This window comes from Otolemur garnettii, unplaced genomic scaffold (assembly GCF_000181295.1).
Source record: "Otolemur garnettii isolate 467f Iridium unplaced genomic scaffold, OtoGar3 scaffold00062, whole genome shotgun sequence".
In the NCBI taxonomy this organism is placed as follows: Eukaryota; Metazoa; Chordata; class Mammalia; order Primates; family Galagidae; genus Otolemur; species Otolemur garnettii.
The window spans coordinates 8123602-8144671 of NW_003852457.1; the positions used below are offsets into that span (position 1 = coordinate 8123602).

At 39.7% G+C, this 21070-nt stretch overlaps 1 protein-coding gene across 2 annotated transcripts in view; it reads right to left on the reverse strand.

The window, feature by feature from the left end:
* The window catches only part of EFR3A (EFR3 homolog A), a 100695-nt gene extending 79936 nt beyond the window's left edge, over window positions 1-20759 (reverse strand). The window contains exon 1 of one of the 2 annotated variants that reach the window (XM_003792874.2): window positions 20530-20759. In XM_003792874.2, the coding sequence (XP_003792922.1) occupies window positions 20530-20539 (10 nt within the window). In that variant the 5' untranslated portion in view covers window positions 20540-20759. Of the gene's footprint in view, window positions 1-1280; window positions 1422-20529 lie in introns of those variants that run through there. The other variant, XM_023514960.1, reaches the window with a different exon arrangement.
* Window positions 20760-21070: the final 311 nt, after the last annotated feature.

The window sequence follows — 21070 nt, forward strand, 5'->3', positions numbered from 1 at the left end:
ATAGCAAAAGGAAAATCCTATTAAAATATCTGAAAACAATTTATAATATATGCAGAAACCCCGCCCTTTACTTGGCACTTCATGTTGAACATATGATGAAAGCAGAGATTCTTCTAACAGGATCAAGAATTGGGCACTGGTCTTATTCTAATATTAGATACAGTAACAGAAGCTCTACATTTGAGAACTTCTTCCAAGATAGACATTCAAAGAACGTTTTAACTATTTCATGACTAGTCAGTCAATCAAAACACATTTACAAGATACCCACTATATGCAAAAGCCAGATTTAGTTTTGGGAACCATAAGAAAAAACTACCAGAAAGATAAATTAGCCATAGCTGTACTGTAACTGGCTCTATGTGAACAAATTTCAATAATGCTTATACTGTATTTTTTTTTGTCTGTTTACCGTATTGTTTTAATAATCTCTCCCTTGAACTAACTACTTGATTCTTCCAGTTGTTTTCCAGAAATGATGGAAGTTTTTGCAAGTCAAAGGAGCTGAGATTCTGAAGGCCTCTGGGCAGATTTCCTGACAGCAAGATTCCCCATTCCCCACAACCTGCCCCATTACACATAGTTCCTTCTTAGTTACACCAGACCTGCCCCAAGGCATGCAGCCCCGCCTTTAAAATCCCCAGAAAGAGGATTTAAGGCAGCTTCCTCCTTCTCACTCGATGTCTATCCTAACAATAATTACCATTCTTCCTTGGCAATCCTCCTTATCTTAATAATTGGATCTGTGTGCAACTAGGAACTAGACATAGGTCAAACCCCCCTCGAGATTTTGGTAACAGTACAAACGTCTATACTGATACACACTTCTCCTCAAAATTTTAGGTGATCTTATACATACTCATGGATGTTGTTGGGGGTTGGGGGTCCTGGTGCTCTGAATCCAGTGGCCTGGTTAGACTACTGGCTGCACTAGAAAGTTCAACCAACAACAGCCAAAGTGTATAGAAAGTGAAAGAAAACTGGAGCAGCACAGACCATGCTAACAGAAAGCAAAAGTAACTTTGCAGGGGCTTCAGTGTAACAAGAAAAGGTATTTAAGAGAGGAAAGTTATTTAAGAACAAAGAGACAGCTTAGAGCACTTCCAAAGAGAGTTGTGAGTTTCTCTCGGGCCTAAGCGGAGGGAGGGAGCACACACAGGGCAGTGCAGAGGTATAAATGTTCTCTTTCTCTCCATCTGCAGTTGTTTTAAGTCCTTCATTGGTCTCTCGGGCCTCTGGCACCTCTGGCCTTTTCTCTGGTCACTGATTGCTGAGGTTACCTCATGCTCACATTCTTGTCCTTTTTTGCTGAGTGGTGATCTAACTCAGTGTTTTTCAACATATTTTATCCCATGGCACACTTGAACCTGTAGTTGAACTTGCACGGCACACTTCAATTTTCTGTTGATCAAAAAAAGAGTAAAAGAAAGAATATACTTACTGTGCTTTGAACATCTTTTGAAAACAATTCAATTAATGATCTTTAAAAATTTTCTCAGCACACCTAAGATCCTCTCACAACACGGCAGTGTGCTGTGCGCAGCAGCTGAAGATTGCTGATCTAACCTCTGTTGTTCCCATGGGCTCTCCAGATTTCCTTATTCTGCAGGCCAGGCTTTCCTCCCGTCCCCCTGAGAGCACCTTTCCTTGTCTCTTCTCAGGCTTTAAGTTTGGACTCAGCTTTGTAGGAAATGTAAACACCACAAAATGTTTCAGAAGGACAACTGTATGTACAATGTAATTATAAGATCAGTCTACTGACTGTGTCAAAGGATTAAAAAAACTACTTGGTGAAAAAATTAAACACAATCATATTAACAGCTATTAAAGGAAAAAGCAGAATCTACAATAAGATAAGTAATGGAGATCTTTCTACTGACAGCCAATTTTAAATAACTTTACCTAAAAGCATTTAACTTAATATAGCATAGAGTACATATTTAAAATTATAATCAAATTTTCAGATTTCTATTAAAATTGCTTTAATTAGTTTATATATTTTAATGTTATTCATAGTATACAAAATTATTATGGAAATTATTTCTATGGTATAAAGGCTAGTGATAGGCTATTATTGAAAGGCTAATAACCAGTTTATACTTTGGTAATAAATTAGTTCTCATTATAAGCATTTAAGCACTCTTTACGACCTAAGAGGGATGAGAACAGCAACTCTAGGCAAGATACGCCAATTATAGTAACATATAAGGGACTTAGCACAAAGGTCAAATGTCAAAATGCTAATCTTTGAATTTTAATTACTTAAAGAAGAAACTAAATCTATCATTATCAGTTTCAAATACTATTTCATTCATCTTCACCATGGACCACTGCCACTTCTTTGTAAGCCAAAGTACTGCTGCTTCCTAACAGAAACTAATGGATTGGTGTCGTGGTAAGAAGTTCTTCCCACCACACACCGGAAAGTAAGATGAAGCAGAAGATTATGACTCAGTTAAATAATGCTGGTTCCCATTTTTTCCTCATTTTTGTGCTTTGATACTTTCCTTCTGAACTAAAAATAATTGTTGACAAGAAAGTCTACTGAAGTTCTGGATAGAACACTTCAACTAAAATCACATGGATGTTTAAATTTCAAACACAGACTCATAATAACATTTTTTCATTCTTTGAGAAGCCATATGAATGTGGCATTTCCAATTTGTAAAAGTAAAAAAACAAAAAGAATACACACACACACACTCCTGACATTCACCCAGATGTCTCTGAAAAGGCATGAAGTATATACTGGGCAAAAGGAATAATTAGAAGAAGTAAGTTCAAAACAAGAATAAAAAAGATAACTAATATAGCCTCCACAATTAAACAATTCATAAGATAGCTCCTTCAAAGAAACCCACAAAAACCCCAAAACACATATTTTTAAAAGTATATGTGATGAATAACTTATCTTTATTTATACACACACATGTATTTTAAAAAGTAATTCTTTGCCAAAATAAAGAATTACCCCAATCTATGCTTCACTGATAGGCTAAATCCAGGCACAATCTCTGCCTTTTCATCCTTACTTCCCAATATAACATAACACTTCTCACAGTAAAATCTGTGAATACTCACAGCTCTCAAATCAAGCCCCAAACTCTTTAACCCGATGCATTTGTTCATTCCACTCTGTGTAGAAAATTTGTCTTAATAAAAAGTGGTATACAGAATATGCATCAAGTAGTGAACACACACGCACTTCTCCTACAAAAAGCTTCTGGCGGTCAAAGGTCAAACGTATTAACAGTTATAACATAGTGCAACAATTTCAAACACAGCATATAGTTGGTAAGGAAAGAGACAAAAAGGGCTTCAAAATTTCCAACCAACTGTTGGAGCAGATGGACAGAGAAGCAAAACATGAAGCATAATCATCTACCTTGAAAAGCAAGGCAGCAGGTGGCAGAGTTCTGGGCTGACCCACTCAATACACTAATGTGTGGGAACAAAGTAGTCCATTTACTGTTCAGGAATAACTGGAGAATGAAAGAGAGATATTAAAAGTAAAGCTGATTTGGGGGCAGCCCCTATGGCTCAAAGGAGTAGGGTGCTGGCCCCATATACAGGAGGTGGCGGGTTCAAACCCGGTCGTGGTCAAAAACTGCAAAAAAAAAAAAAAGTAAAGCTAATTTGTAAAAGCAATAGACAACTATTGTGGGTTGAACTGTGTCCCCCTCCCCTCAAAATATGTTGAAGTCTACCCCCATGCAGGCTGAATATACCTCATCCACAATGCTTGAAATGAGAAGTATTTCAGATTTTGGATTTTTCAGTTTGGGGATATTTGCAGAATACATACTAGCTAAGCATCCCTAATCAAAAAATCTGAAAAGCCAAATTGCTCTAGCGAGCATTTCCTTTGAGCACTTAAAAAGAAGCTCAAAAATTTTATTTCGGCATGTTTAGATATTCAGATTAGGGATACTCAACCTGAGATTGTGACTTTATGTGGAAATGGAGTCTGTGCAAATAGAATCAAGTCAGGATGAGCTCACACGGGATTACAAGGAACCTAAATCCAGTGACTGGTACTCTTCCAAGGAAAAGATAAGGAGACACACAAGGAAGAAGGCCCAGTGAAAACGGAAAGAGTTGGTTAGAATTACGGTGCCACAACCAAGAAACTCCAAAGACTGCAGCAAATATCAAAAAGTATAAGGGGCAAGGAAAGATTCCTCCCTAGAATCTCAGGAGGAACATGATTCTACCCAAATTCTGATTTCAAATTTCTGGGCTCTAGAACTATGAAAGAAAAAAAATGTCTTAAGCCACCCAGTATTTATGGTACCTTTTTATGGCAGCCCTCAAAAACTGGTGTATGTAAGATTTGGTACAACAGGAAGACCAACAAATTCTATATTTAGTAGATATGTTCTGCTCCTGAATCAATCGAATGCCAAAAAGACTTTAAGTCAGCCTCCAGAGAAGTTAACTCATTACTTGGTATTTTTAGTACCGGAAACCCAGACATCCCTTCCTCATCCATACAGTAGCATATAAATAACTGAGACAAGGAAATCAAGAATTTCTGCTCAATTCTACCAATTTATTTCAAGTGCTACATACTTTGCTAAAGTTTAGGTAAATGAATGTCTGGTCTTAGTACAAGAAAAAGTGGCTATCCTATCAGTTTATATTAAAGTTTAATAAGTGATACCGGGAAAGTGGCACCCCAGCCAGCTCAGCCGAGCAGGGCCTGGGGGACCTGCCACTTCTGTCTTGGTGGCAGCAGCTGGCAAAGGAACTGACAGCCCGAAGCAAGTGGAGGAGCCTCCCTCCCCCACCAGAGGCTCCAGTAGAGCCGCGCTAGAGGACCTGCCGGCTCTGCCTTGGCAGCAGCTGTCACAGAAACCGGTAGGCTGGAGCCAAAGGGGAAGCTTTCCTCTCCCACCAGAGGCTCCAGTAACAAAGACGACCTGGCCAATCAGGGGAAAACACTAGCGATTCCTCTAGTGCATCCCTGATTGGCCCATTTTCAATCCTGCTCCTGACTGGTCTATTTTATAGACCAATCAGCTAAGCTCTAAGCTCATTGGACAACTGCCCCTATAGAAACCCCTGAGCAGAGAGCCTAGGGACAGATCGTCACTGACCTTTGAGAGAGGAAGAGAGCAGAAGAGCAAGATCATTGATAGTTGCAGACCTTCGAGGAAGATAGAGCAGAAGAACAAGACTTCAGCGAGCTGTTGCAGAACTTCGAGGAAGAAAGAGCAAGAGCTGTAACACTTCTGATCCTGCTCTACAAAGAAGCTTGGCTCTTTGTAGGAGCTGTAACACTTCTACTGCTGACCCTCCTCTGCAAAGAGGCTTGCTTGCTCCCTTGTGGGAGCTGTAACACTTCTGCTGATCCTGCCCTGCAAAGAGGCTTGGCTCTTTGTAAGAGTTGTTTTCATAAGAGTTGTAACATTCACATCCTGCCCTGCAAGGCGGTTTGGTTCTTTGAGCTGTAAATAAAACCTCACTGTTCATTCTATGGTCCGTCATCGAATCGTTGAGACCAAGAGCCTGGAAATCTAAAGTCAAAAATCCAGTATCATAAGGACAACTTAAAAAATGGAACTGTTGTAACTAAAAATCTGTTTCACTTTCATATCTCATATATACCTACTATGGGTTGAACTGTGTTTCCCCAAAATTCATCTGTTGAAGTCCTAATTCTCAGTGCCTCAGAATGTGACCATATTTAGAGATAAGCTCTTTGTAGACATAATCTCATTAGGATGAGGTCATCAGAGTAGTCCACAACCCAGTATCACTGGTACAATAAAAAGGGGGAAATTTAGAGACAGACACACATACAAGGAGCACGCCAGGGAGAGGCCTGGACAGACCCTTCCTCTATAGCGCTCATTCAAGGAACCAGCCCTGTCAACACCTTGACTGAGAACTTCTACCCAGAACTGTGAAACAAAAAAATGTCTCTTCTTTAAACCACCCAGTTTGTGGCCCTTTGTTTAGTAGTTTGCCAGCAGCCCCTGGCAAACTACAAGAACATCAAATACAAAATGCAAGTCTCCCACAAAGGTGTAAAATTTGATTTCATGAACATAATGAAAAATACAGTGGAGAACCAGAAGACCTAACCACACAGCTACGAGACTTAACAACCCATAAGCTTCCTGCTCCTACCTGCCCTCACCGGGCAGTATGATTCCTGCAGAATGCATTCAGGAAATGCTTGAATGTCCACTCTGTGCTAGATTTCATTAGAATGACCCTATGAGGTAGACTATTGACATTTACGCTTCACAAATAGGGAATCAGAAAGATAAAAGTAATTTGTCCAAGTGTGGATCCAGTTAGGAGCCTGTACTTTCAACACTACATAACGTACTGTCTTCCTGAGATAAATCTTTTTAAAAAACATAACCTGAACTGTATAATTTGGGGATTAAAGCAAAATGTCAAAATATTTTGCAGGTGCCAAAATATTATGCAATTGTTATCACTGATTTCCAGAGATGCAAAAATTAAGTCAGATGGTAGAGAACAGAGGAGTGACACCCTGCCCAAGAAGCTGTTACATTACAAAACTACTACTTTTAGAAATTATCATCTTATTTAAAGGTACTCTGAGTTCAATAATGTCCCTAAGATCATGTATGAAAGAAAAAATAAGAAGCTTTAGTTACACTGTGAGAGTGCCTCCATGAGAAGTTACTGGTAAACTCCCAGAACACCAGATCACAATGGCTCCAAGGAACATGTGACTGTCTATGCCATAAACTCAGCCAAATGGCCACTGCTGTCTAGGGTGAAGGATGTCTTAAAGCTTTTCCACCAGAGTGTACAGAGCTTCAGCTTATGATAACGAAACACTCTGGCACAAGTGTCCCAAAACTGACAAGGAAAATAATGAAAGTATTTCCATGTAACCTTTTTTTTTTTTTTTTTTTGGAGACAGAGCCTCAAGCTATTGGCCTAGATAGAGTGCTGTAGCATCACAGCTCATAGCAACCTCCAGCTCCTGGGCTCAAGCGATTCTCCTGCCTCCGCCTCCCAAGTAGCTGGGACTACAGGCACTTGCCACAACGCCCGGCTGTTTTTGGTTGCAGCCGTCATTGTTGTTTGGCAGGCCCGGGCTGGCTTCAAACCCGGCAGCTCAGGTGTATGTGGCTGGTGCTTTAGCCACTTGAGCCACAGGTGCCAAGCAGCAAACCCATCCTTATGCTCCAGTTTTGAAGCTAAAGCCAAGGTGGGAATCCTTTGCTTTACTGCAACTTGAGCACGGAAAAGAAAAGTCCAACTTTTTTTGGTACCAGGGACCAGTTTAATTGAAGGCAATTTTTCCATGACCTGGGGTGGGAGTGGATAATTTTGATATGAGTTGGCAAGCACTTGGCTTATTATGGTTTCTGTGCAGTCAGACCTCTCCTCTAATGAGAATTTGTATTTGCAGACGCTCCCCAGTCTAGCATCACCACCTCAGCTCCACCTCAGATCATCAGGCACTGGATTCACATAGGAAGCACACAAGGCAGATTCCTCACCGGAGCAGTTTACAGTGGAGTTGGCAATCCTATGAGAACCTAATGTGGCCACTGGTCCAGGAGGCGGCGGAGCTCACTCATTCCCTCGCTGGCCCCCCACTCACATCCTGCTGTGCAGCCAGGTTCCTCACAGGCCACAGACTGGTACCTGTCCACAGCCCTGGGGCTGGGGATCACAGGGATTATATATATATATATATATATATCCAGAAATAAAAATATCTTCTTTATAATTAAAAGTTTAAAAGGAACTTGGATTTTGAAATCTTTAGTTTTAGCAAGTCTCCTAGTATTTTCTGAAGTATGAGTCCTACTGACTAGAATTGAGGGGGGGAGACATAAGAATTCTTATCTTTAAATAACCATCCAGGTAATTCCAAGGATTTCTGATTAACATAAAAAATCAAGTCTCTCCATCCACTTAATACAGGTAAACTTTATGGGATGCAAATTATATCTCAATAAAGCTAGTTTTTTAAAAAATAAGCAATTACTTACTTCTATATATTTACTGTGAACTTAGAATGCATTAGCAATACTGAGGTCACAGTTTAAAACCCTACTGTTACCCTACTGATCACAATGAAAACCTGAATATGAAAAAAGGATAGGGGTGAAGTTTTCAGCAGTTTTTAAGTTAAGCTCTTTTAAAAAGCCCTAAAAAATAGTGTCTGCTTAAATAAACTAAGGCACTGCAGGGGTCCTCAAACTTTTTAAACAGTGGGCCAGTTCACTGTCCCCTCAGATCATTAGAGGGCCGGACTGTGGCCCCGGGAGGAGTCAGCTGCTAAGCAGGACAGGCAGCCGCGGCAAAAACACCCGGTGGGGCCGGATAAATGTCCTAGGCGGGCTGCATGTGGCCCGGGGGCCATAGTTTGAGGATGTCTGCACTAGAGCTTAGGAAAATAAACCCTTGAACAAAAGACAGTAATGTTTCATCACTATGAGCATAAATAATCTATCACCGGCAATGACTAAAATCATTCTTAGTTAACTATGTTGGACAGGGTTATTTTAATTAAAACTCCTCTAAATATCTTACAAGTAGATTATGAGTTATTTCAAGCAAAATGCAAAACAGATTTAAAATTCCCCAACTACGTAAATTTTAACAAATTTTGTTTCCTCACTAGTCATACAGCAACAAAAGTGTTAAATGTGTGGGAGTGTTTGTAACTTCCAAAATTATTTTTAGAAGAAATACATTTAATATATCAACAGCATTGATTCTTCTTATAGATTCCACAACACCCACAGCATCTGTGCCATATGTTAAAAGTTTTCATTTGAATCTGATGATTAAATTTTCCGATTAAACAGTAACCAAAAAGATAAGTAGCACTCTAATTATGTATTTAAATAGAACATATATTTTAAGTAATTTTTCTACCCAAAATTTGAAGATAACAAAATATAGGCTTGCTGAGTAGGTCTAGTTAAGTAAAAAGTCTAATAAAAAAATTACTAATTCATACCTGCAAGGTTCAATGCTTCATATACTCTCCACAAACTTCCAACTAAAACATAGAAACTCTAAAGATTTTATATTCACCTCATACAGATTTTGGTAACACAAAGTCGAAAGCCTAAGACTTTCTTAAATTTTCACAAATTCTTTTAATTTATCACAAATATATACTGTGATCACCGTATATAAAAAGTATTGATTTTTATGTTAATCATATGCCTCTCAGAAGACAATCCAATCTTTTACAGGCAATTATTTTTAAATAGATCACAAACCAAAATCTGATGCTATCATAAAAGGTCAATGTGTTACTAAATGACTAAATCACTTCAAATTAAAATACTGATGCACAGAAAAAAAATGTTGATAGCACTATACACAAAGAAAGAACACAGAAATCGGTATACATTTATAGTATTCATTGTATAACTATAAAAATAAACTTAGTTAAATCTTAAAAAATTAGAATCATCAATAAAAATTATCTCACCTCTATGCAAATACTCAAGAATTTAGCAAAGTTGAATTACCATGCAATTTTAGATAAAAATATTAAAAATGGTTGAATCAACTGCCATTTTGGTGAAAGCACAGCAGTCAAGCCACACATAATTTTACTCAACTTTCCCTAATATTCTCTGAACCCCTGTACAAAGAATTTTCAAAATTTTTCAGCCCTTAATCAGCATGTCGTTGTATCCCGTCAAGGCAGGCACAACAGAAAGTAACCGCAGTACTTCCATGCTGCTAAAATGAGAGCTAGAGTCTGCTTACTGTGTTATACCAAATAAATGCCCGGAAACGAATGGATGGGGAGGAACAGAGGGCAGTATTACATGTGTAAAGGCAGAAAATCTTACTGAAAATTCTAAAAGCTGACTGATGCTCTCAAGTGACAGCTCAAGTCTCTAAATGCCCCTCAATACCTTGTTTGAAATAAAACAGTTCCCCAGTAACTTAATATAGGCATTGTACATACATCTGCTGCCAGCTAATCATTCAGGACATTCAGAAATCAACAGCATAATGCTTCTCAAGACAGAAATGGGGTGACAAACTACTAATTGATTTTTTTAGCTTATGTATGTGTAGCTGCTTTCATTTCTACTTGCAAACTGCAAAATTAACAATTTACATCCTCTCACCCAATTGTAAGTGACAATCTCTTCCCTAAGCTAGAAAGCAGTGCCAACACATTTAGGCCAGAACTACCCTGGCTAAGATAAGTATTGTCTTTAAGTCTTAAAGCTTAAAGACAATGTCTCTAATACTTCATAAAGTATTATCACAGCATCAGATCAAACTGTAAGAGACTACCCAGGTCTTTTTCTTTCTGTTGTTATATTAGGATATTCAAAGGCTACTATAAATAAGTGGACTACCATTTGTGTCTTGCACAGCTCTTGTCCTGCCATCATTCCTTGCGGTGGTGCTTACCCCACCTGCTCTCTCTTTGGTTCCTGTGTCTCATTCCATCTTCAGAAACATATTTTGCCTTAAGCCTCTTTACAACCTACCCTTTAGTAATCTCATGGTCGCCTATAAATGTACTCTTAATACCCTGAAGGCACCACACATTTACCAATTTCTAAAATGGACTTACCTTCCATCTCAAGTCCCCAAACTTTGCTCCTCCTCCAAAAAATCCCTGCATCAAACTAGAGCCATTCGCTCAAATGATAAAGCCAGAAATAAGAGTAAATCCCTCCTTCTCCCTATACTCGTTCATCCAATCAATCCTATCTACTGTACTTCTTTAGAAGTGTTCAGATTTTATTCAGTGTAACCACTGAATAAAAGACAAAATTACTATATACACATGAACTTAACGTCTTCCCGTTCCACCTATACGACTTACCTCCAACGTCTTCCCAAACAAGCATTTCTGTCACGATCACTACCTCTGTACTATCTTCTAAGGCACTCAGTCAGGCTTATGAGGCTGCCTTTCACTCATCTTCCCCTTGCCCTTCTCTTCCAATTTAGGGGTGTAGTCTCCCCTCTCAACTCCCAGAGCCCCGTTATCATGGCACTGGCCCATTCCTTCTCTGTCGTTACAGCTGTTTACACCCTTCCATAAAAAAGAAAACAAGCTAAACTTTTTGAAACAAGAAACTGCTTTATTCACCTCTGAAATCCCCATCTAGCCATGCCTTGCAAACACAGATGCTAAAATATTTGCTAAAAGAATGAATCCTAAGAGAAACTGAACAAGAAAATAAGAAAAGTTGAAAGAAAACTTGTGATTCCAAGAGCATGGTGGCAATGCCTACGACTGAAAGGACTACAGTAAGACATCATAAACTCTCCTATCCTGGAGATCACGAGAGCAAAATAGGTGAGGCCTCATCAGCTAAATGGCTTTGGGTTTTGGCCGTAGGTTTCTGAGCCTTTGATTCTAAAGTACCTATGGTTCTTGTCAGAAGCCATACTCTAATGTCTAAATCTATAAACTTCAAATTTTAAAAAAGTAGCCAGTATTATTTCCCTACTAAAATTCAAATGCAGAATCTCACAAATAAAAGATATAAATACAGAGCAACTGTACCTGAAGCGGGGTAGGCAGAGCGGGCCACCTGCTCAGTCCCTTCTGCATCCTTCCCACATGACAGTCCTTACTGTACTTTTATGGAAGACATTTTGAAAATGTTGCTGTAAAAAAAGCTAAAACTTCCCTCATGCCACCCTCCAAGGTGGGATGAAAGCAATATAGAACGCTTAGGAAACAGAAAGGCTAATCCTCTGTCAGGGGAAGAAGCTTTTGTAAAGGTATTATAAATAAAACTGTCTGGGGGCAGATACCTCCGTCCTTGGAAGACCAAACAAAGAAACAAGATAGAACCAAGAGAAAAGACGAGTCACTTACGTCTGTTTCTAATCTGAGTTATGAAATGAAAAAGAAACTGGATCTCTGAAATTCACATAACCCAGCCCTACTAAGAGAACAAGGGGAACCATGGAGAAGGAGACCTGGCCTCGCACCCGTAGCTGCTGTCCATTTGCCTGGAATGCCCTTCCCTCTGCAGGTGCCTTTCTGGACACAGCTGCAGCAGACAATGGGCTAAGGCAAGAAGCAAGTTTCCTGTCCTGATAACATGCTGATTTAACAACATGCTCATAAAGCATTTCTACCTCTAAAGCACAATTACATTACTCTACTGCATCTAAATACACCTAGGAGATATAATCTTATTCTGTTTAGTGGGTTAAATGGCTAGTAAAAATAAGTCAGACAGAATAAAGGTGCCAGTTCTTTAGCCTGACACAGCATCTATTGCAAAGTTTATCAGATCCCAGGAATTGACAATGGCAAACTTGGACACTTGACATTTCATTTTTCCTGCTCAGCAGGAGTGAAATCCACTTAAAGTTAACTGCAATCACAGCACAGAGAACTTAGTAGCAAACTGCCAAGACAGTTGTTCACAAAAGCCAATTAAATAGCAGGGATGCAAAGAACACTTAGCATTATCCAGAAAACTACTGCAGCAGAAACACCCTGGAGTTCAGGTAATAAAAAAGTACAGCTGAATAACTTGATAACTACAAATAAAAAGAGGACAGAACTCCTCTTAAAGACTGTAGCAAAAGATTTAATACCTTTGTTTCAAATAGAGCAAACTCTTGACTCAGAGGTATAATGAAAGAAAAATCTGACTAGTGATTTCTGAATAAGAATCAAAATCATTCTATCTAATAACATCTAAAGGTAGGGAACAATATGCAAAACAAAGAATATGATATACTATATAAAGAGAGGAAAAAATAATATTAACTTGTTTGCTTTAGAATATACTTGAGAGCAGGCTCACATTAAGAACTGAATAAACCTGGCAAATATACAGGAGACTGTTGATAGGTTTGACATATTAATCATTAGAGGAACTGCCAACATTCATTTTGTGATAGTACTTCCCTAGAATTTTATGCAACTCTATATAGCATGATCATTCAAAAGATAAAAAAAAAACCCTACAAGCTCCCAATAAATTGCACCCCCACATAATGAGTCATCTCAACCTTTTAGGTTTTCATAATTGAAACCACTATTTAACAAGGAAAAAATTTATTCCTTACTCCTTTCAAAAAAAAAAAATACAAGTGATAAGAAAAAAGCCCTCTTATTTTACTTCTTATTCCTATCACAATTCTAGCAAGTTCACGGGCATCATTTTCCATTTGTACCACTTCCCCATTATATTAAAATTTGTGGGATTTCACTATTTTATAAATATTACTATTACAGATATCTTGGTACAGAAATTGTGATGCAGTCTATTTTTAATTATTTCCTAAGGATAGATGCCCAAAAGGGAAACTTCCGGATCGATGGGTATAAGAAATGTCAGAGCAGTTGGTGACATGAGGCATCCATGAAACTTGTGCCCTTTCTAGTGTCTCTCGCTGCCTCCCCATGTTATTGTTAAAAAGTCTTCTGGCAATGTGACAGACCAAAAACGCACTCTAACCACGCAGGAGTGCTATGTTTTGCTTTCAGATTTATACAAATGCTGTAAATATTATTGTTTTCTTCTATTTGATAGTAATTTTGAATCCTTTTTCATACTGTTAGCCATTTTTGTGATGCTTCTCTCCCGTGCCCTTCCACGTGCCATGAAGGCAGCATGAAGTTGCGAGTGCGCCCACCCCGTGTCCAGATGATCTGGATTGTAGTACCCAGCTGAACGGTTGGTTTCCCTTCCCCCTTAATGACTGGACTAAACATCCTTTTTAGCTCCAAATCCTACTCCATGTCATTTTTCCTTTTCAGGTGATCCAATAATTGTTAAAATAACTCTCTTATCTAGAGTTCTAGAAACACCTAACTGAATATTTATTTATTGATGTGTAGTAAGACTTATAGACTAACAGAAGGTAAGAAAACGCAAGTTAAAAATTAGGTGAAAAACAAAGCAGATACTTAGAATGGCATAACATATTTGGCAAATAATGGTATTCTTTCAAGACCTGAATTCCAATGTTTGTGTCAGAGAATAACTGCCACTCTAGTGATCTACTTTGTTTTTCAAACTCAGTGAAAATTTTGAAATTATACACAAAACTTCGGGTGGGAATCTGCCGTCTTTCTGGAGAATAATCACGTCTTTTATTCTCAGCAGGGTTCATTTAGCAAAAATACTTCAGACTCCTTCACCTAGACAAACAGTTCACATACTATCTTCTCTTCCACCCTTTCTTCCCTGAAATGGTCGAGGGCCTGCACCTGAGGCTAGGGTTTTCTGTGGCCTCTTTTATTTCTCAGAATGTCTGAGATCCTTTTCCTTCAATACCAAAAAATACTTTCCACTACCACTACGGGATAAAGGGCTGTTAACCTTCTACGGAGAGGCTTCTCTAGGAGAGGGAGTTCCTAACACCAAAGTGGAGCTTATAATGGAACTAATGTTTATACAGAAACAGTCTAAGATTCAGACGTACAAAGCAAATACTTGGTGATGCCTTCTTTAATAAAAATTAAATCATGCCACTTAATACAAAAAGAAGAGAGCAGTAAATAAATACACAAAGAATATGACACCCTACACGGACTCAGATTTGCCCACTGCAATCCATCCCACTGCTGTAAAAACACTATAAATGATAACTGCATCATTCCACTACACACACACAGCAGACTGCCAAGTAGCCCTGTAATGGGCTAAATGTGGTTTTATCCTTAAAAGTATCATCTTCATTTGAACTATAAAAAAAGGTTTCTGTCTCCCCAAAATAAGGGTTTTCTTTCTTTTATAGGGGGTGTTTGGGCAGGACAGGGTAGAGAGCAATAAACTAAGAATCACTGCCCCCTCAAACCAGAGAAAGGTGGCTGCAGCTGTTTTGGTTTGAAGCTGCCCATTCCATACCACCCAAAGTACCTCACCAGCATAATGCAGTGGTCCTCTTAAGAAGAGAGTATAATTGTCTTACCACAACAAATAAGTAAGCAAGGTGATGGATGCGTTAACCAGTTCAATGTAAGCATTTCACACTGTATATTAAATCAGTACACTGAACCCCATAAATATATCAATGTACACAGTTATGATTTAATAAAAAAATTAAAAAAGCAAAGACCAAAATAAATATATATTCATCAAAAAAAAAAAAAAAAGTTGCCCATTCCATATAACCCAAAGTAGGAGTCTTGGCAGACTGAGGTCTCCAGAAAGCAGACTTCCTCCTTCCATCTGTCTAGCTACTCAGATGGTATAGTCCTAGGAGGTGCTTACAATTGCCTGGAAATCCTGAGACAGAAAAGTGGGGTAGTAAAGGAGGGGAACCTGCTCACCCTCCTTTAAGGCTCCCTCAAGGAAAGTGAGAGGGTCAATCCCAGTCTAAGACCAGACAAGACCTCACCCTGCACCAGGCCTGCAGGTTGCTTGAGCTGTGAGCTAAGGGGGCAATCTGTGGGAGCAGACTGAGGACCCTGCAGGGGACAGTAAGAGCAGGCTGTGGGCATAGCTTAATTTACAATGTTTAAATATTTAGACTAGTGGTTCTCAACCAGGGACAATTGTCCCTCAGGGGGCACCTGACAATGTCAGAAGACATTTCTGGTTGTCACAACCTTGTGGGCAGGTGGATTATAACTGGCTTCCAGTGAGTAGAGCCCAAGAATACTGCTAAACATCCTACAGTGCACAGGATAACCTCCACCCCTATGGGTCCAAGACATCAACAGTGCAAAGGTTAAAAAACCCGCATTTAGCCTAGGATTTGCAGGCCTACATTTGTATTCTTATCTCAAAATGGTAAAGACAAGCCTGCAAAGAACCTAATTACAAAGTATAAAACTTTCATAACATTGATTTTATGAAAACTAAATTAATTCAGATTATACTATTCAAAGAATAACTTCTCTAACTTCGGTTAAAATTCAACTTTCTAGATATGGGGGTTGGGAGGGGAAATGATGAAAAGAGGTTGGTTAATTATACAAACATACAATTAGATAGAAGGAAAGAGTTCTAATGTTCGATAACAGAAGAAGGTGACTAAAGTTAAAAAAAAAAGTGCTATAATTTCAAAACAGCTAGGAGAGAGGACATAAAATGTTCCCAACACACAGAAATAAGTGCCCAAGGTGATATACTAAATATCCCGATTTGATCCTTACACATTATACGCAGGTAGCAAAATATCACTTGTACCCATAAATATATACAGTATTATGTACAATAAGATATATTTTTTAAAAAAGATTCCGTTTCTTTCTTCATTTATTAAACATTTCCCAAGGACCTATTATGTAACTGGGTAAGCAGAACAGGGTTAAGCAAAAGTGACAGTGCTACAAGAAACTGATAAGATCGGATTCAGCCCCTATCTGGCCCAGAGCAGCGTACTCTGAAGAAAGAATTAGGAATGTGAAGTCAGACCCGCCTCCTTCCAATGCCAGCTCCACCACTTAGTGTCATCAGACATGTTACTTAATTTTCCTGAACCTCAATCTCTCCATCTCTAAAACAGCTCAAATATGGCCTCTCTTAAAGTGAGAGAGTTGTAAATGAGATAATTCGTGACACGCAATCAACATTCAATAATTAACTCCTATTTCTAAGAGCAAACTATAAGGCTTCATGAAGTAATTGAATGAGTTGGAAAACACTAGTATGTTTGTAAAATAGTCACTATACCTGTGATCGTGACAGCTTGCTTCTCTGCAAACCATATAAAATTCCTAAAATTCTGGCTCCCATCCTTCTCCAGCCTTTATCTTCCAATATCTATATAATCGTTAATGTACCCTTTGTCCCCATGAGTGAGGACAGAATGAAAGACGAGATTTGGACAGCAATCAAAGCAGTGTCAAGCCAAAGGTCACTGTGAGCAAAAAATTCTTTTGCTACAACTCTGAAAGGATGCACAGATGGTGGGTAGAGGGAGAAAGAGGGAGGGAGGTGGCGGCTGGCAGGAAGCAGGAGGGTGGGTGGGGAGGAGGGAAGAGGAGGAAGAGAATAATGCAAATATGAATGAAGGAATGTGAATAAATACAAAAGGCTAGAAAGCCAGTAATATGAACGTGTAGAGGTCAAGTTTGCCTGTAATGTGTCTCTAAAAGGAAAACATTGCAACCAGCACCCATTCCCTGCTTCGCAATTCATTCTGCATTTCTCTAGCTAGAATGAATTGAAAATAAGTTCAATATAATTAGCCTCATCAAAGGAAAAAACAAACATGGAGTCTATCAAATCTGCCCAGACAGCAATGTCACTATCTAAATGAGAAAAGAAGGCATTAACCACGCACAACTACTGGAAAGTATAGATTAATAGCAAACAATGGTTGAGAGCTTTGGTTTTCCCTAGTAAATACCCATATACGTAACAATTTTCATACATAATACAAGTGTATATTTTACTGAATTTGCTTTGAGGCAAGTTATCTGTGAATCAAGGAGTCTCCTGCATATTATTTAGCCTGCTAAAAAGTTTAAGTTTGTGCCTATATAACCAAGATTTACTGTTAATACTAGCAGAATCCACAGCCTTCTTCCCACAGGTTATTGCATTAAGATGGAAACAAAGGCATATGTGAAACTTTTTTTTAAGTTCACAGAATGATTTAAATTTTGACCAAATTTACAGCTGTCTTAATGTAACTAACTCAAGGTTAAAAAAAAAAAAAAGCTAAAAAGCTAAACTATTACTAACTTAATGCTAGAGAAAAGTAAGTATCATCTATGCTCTTTAGGGTTACTAATGATAGGGGCCAGATCTGTGTTCAAGTCCTGACTTTACTTCATGGAAACTCACAAAAGGATCAGCCTCTTGACATGCAAAATAAAATGACTAAGAAGTTTAGCATTCCTTCTAACTTAAATTTTGATTCAGAGTTTGAAAATCTTTAAGATCAAAATGCTTCTTAATGGTCCTTTGAGAATGGAATAAAGGCCTTTAGAAAATCATGTGTCAAATTATAGGTTTGTAGGTCTGAAAATATCATTCAGTGACACAGTCTTAAATCTGTGCCTAGTGAATATTTTCAGTACAGGCTGAATATAGAGTGACATAACCACAGAATTGTGGGCAACACTTTCCTGACAGGCATCCTTCCAGGTAGGTGTTTTCTCAGAAAGAGACTAGATCTCCAAAAAACCCTCCAGTGAAATGGCTTTTAATATTCATGAGATAAACAGGGTATCTCAAAAAGTTGCCATGGGGGTAGAAGGGAGAGACTGTAATTAAATGTACCTTCATTTACAAAATACTGTCTATGTGTCTGCCACCAATTTCTACATACACATGCGCACATGAAGTCTTCTCTCCCACTGATGGTGAACACGTTCCCATTATAATTTAGCCTGTGTATGGAGACTTTTAGGACACCCTGTACACCTGCTCAGCCAGTAGTGATATACCACAGTCCACTGGATTCTACTTACCAACAGTTGCAATGACTGAGTACCAGTATTCCAAATAAGCAGCAAAACAGCAATAGTAGAGTAACTCTAGGACTTAGGACATGGTTTGCTTTCTGAATTTTATAGTCTCAGAGACCACAACCAACATCTCCAAGCCTCTGATTGTACAGTTAACTAAAACCCTTCAGGATAAACTGGCTGAGCTTGTAACTAAGTCTTTCCATCATTTAACATTGAAAAAAAAAAAAAAAACCTCCCTTTTTTTGCACAGGATTTTCTTCCTAAAAGCATTCCTAAAGAAAGTGACAATTTTGCCACCTCTATGTTGAAATTTATTCTACAAAACAGAATTTCTCAGAAGCACTTCAGTCCTCTGCACTATCTTGGCAATTTTGGCTGCAGTGACCACCAAAGACAGAAAAGGTAAAGGGGAACACTTTTCACTTCACAGTGGCACTCCCAATCATAGCACACTTATCCAGTCATAAAAAATACACCATGACAAGTATTAAGAATGACAGATAACACAAACGTGTCACCTGTCTTCCAATCAGGGAGTGAAATCTGCATTCTTAACTAAGCCAACTCTACCATGGCTTGTCCTAAAATCATTTTGCAGAGCAAATCAAGCTTTGAAAAGAAACCAATCTCCCCAAAACTATATGTAACCCTTTAAGGTAACTTAAAATGTGTTTAATTTCATAGGATGCTAATTTTGGCATTTTACCCATAAATTCTACTTGAAGCCTCAAACGCAAATAATAGGTATTTACCTCTTTCCCTTTGCTTTCTCAGAATGAAAAAGATAAGCACAGTGCTAATCTCAAACAATCACTGAATAATAATGTGAACATGAATTTACATAGAATAAACTGACAACAGTGACATGAACGTGATGGTAAATGATATTCCTCTAGCGTAAAGGAATAAAACAGAAATAAACTGCTGACATATTTACTGGGTACAAAGTGCAAGAACATACTTCAGGAACTCACCCCACTGTGTAAAGAAAACAGTATCTACAGCTCCCACACAGGTATGAGGAGTTAAATCTTTCCTTCAAAGAGTATTTAAAAGGTTTGCCACAGCATTACATAAACCTTCGTAATCTCAGGAAATAATTCCTCTTTTCCCACCACTAGACAAACATGCATTTGAGGCTGACCTGGAAAGTCAGTGTCCCATAAGGCTACAAAATACAAAAATAAGGACAATTAGGAGCTGGTTATGAATTCTAAGAAATATATTCAGAAGCGTTTAAAGATTCTGTGGTATGAATCTGTGGAACACTTACTCAAAAAAGCCCTACTTGGAAAGAATCACATAAATCACCAACACGCTTCCTCTCTGCCCAAGATCAGGAGCTTCCCCAGTTTGCACAAGTCCATGTGGGCCACTGGGTTTAAAGTCACACTGCAATTATCTGGGTCACTTTAAAATAGGCCATTAGTAGTATTGTAGTATTGCATTTGGTCTAAAAAGCCTCTAATACCCAGTGATTTTTAAATGTTGGGGTCTGTCGCTAAACCCTGGCACAATTACTAGACATGCAGATTCCGTAGTCCAAGCTCCGGAATTTTATTCAATCCCGCTAGGGAGGAACCCGAAACCGACATTTTTAATCATCTGCCCAGGTAAATCTACAGCAGGTGGTCCAACAGCTACACTTTAGACATTTAAGCCTAGTTAGGTTCCCAAGAGAGCACCTATCTTAACCACCCTACAAGTGTTAGAGATGAGAGTCAAGGCTTCTGGGGACTTTGGGGGAACCACGGGTACCAGCCAGCGCGTCCTACCCAGCAATGCGAGGCCCAGGTGAGAAGACAGTGACATGGGACCGCAGTTAATTTTCTGCACTTCCATAAAGTTCCACTAAGACGTGCGGTGAGTAATAAAGCTTGAACTTTGAAATCCCACAGGATTAGGTTACTCCCACCCCTGCCACCTACTTAGCAGTGTGTCTTAGCGGTTCCCGCAATGCTCGGGCCTCAGTTTCCCCATCTGTGCAGTGGGATCCCGCCGCCCCCTTAAGACTAAGGCAAAACGAAACTAATTTGGCTGCTCGCGGACATTTTCTGGTTCTGCTCACCCCAGCCTAGCTTCCCCTGCCACCCTGGCCGGACGACCCAGCCAGCGCGAGTGGAGCGGGCTGCCGCCTCCCAACGCCCCCCGCCCGGCCCGGCCCTCGGCCGGCCACTCACGGGTAGGCATGGTGACCCCGAGCCGCGCTCGCCGCGGAACCGAGGCTCAGCGGGGGCGCGCAGGACGCGCCGACGGCACCATGACGGCCGGCGTTGGGCTGCAGAGGCTGGACGAGGCGAAGGGCGAAGGGCGGAGGGAGCGGACGTAGACCCCACGGCTCACGCAACGAAGCCAGCCCCAGATGCCACCACCGGCCCCGCTGCGCGCCGGAGGACGCGCTGGGCGGCCCACGCCCGTGACGTCAACACGCCGCCGCCGTCGCGGCCCCGCCCTCGCCGGGCTGCCGAGCTCTGCCCCGGCGTCTTTACCGCCGGGCGGGGGCGACCCAGGGGTCGGTCACGTAGACTGGGACTCGGGTTCTTTTTATTTTAAAATCCTGCTGACTTACATGGCATGAGTTTTCGTTAATCTTTACTGGGGCGCATCACTTTGTTTGTGAGGATGATGGTTTTGAGGGCACCGAGGACCTGCCAGCATTTTGTTTGTAAACTATTAACTTGGAGTGGGTTCTGCCTTCTCCGGAAGCGTCATTTACTGGAC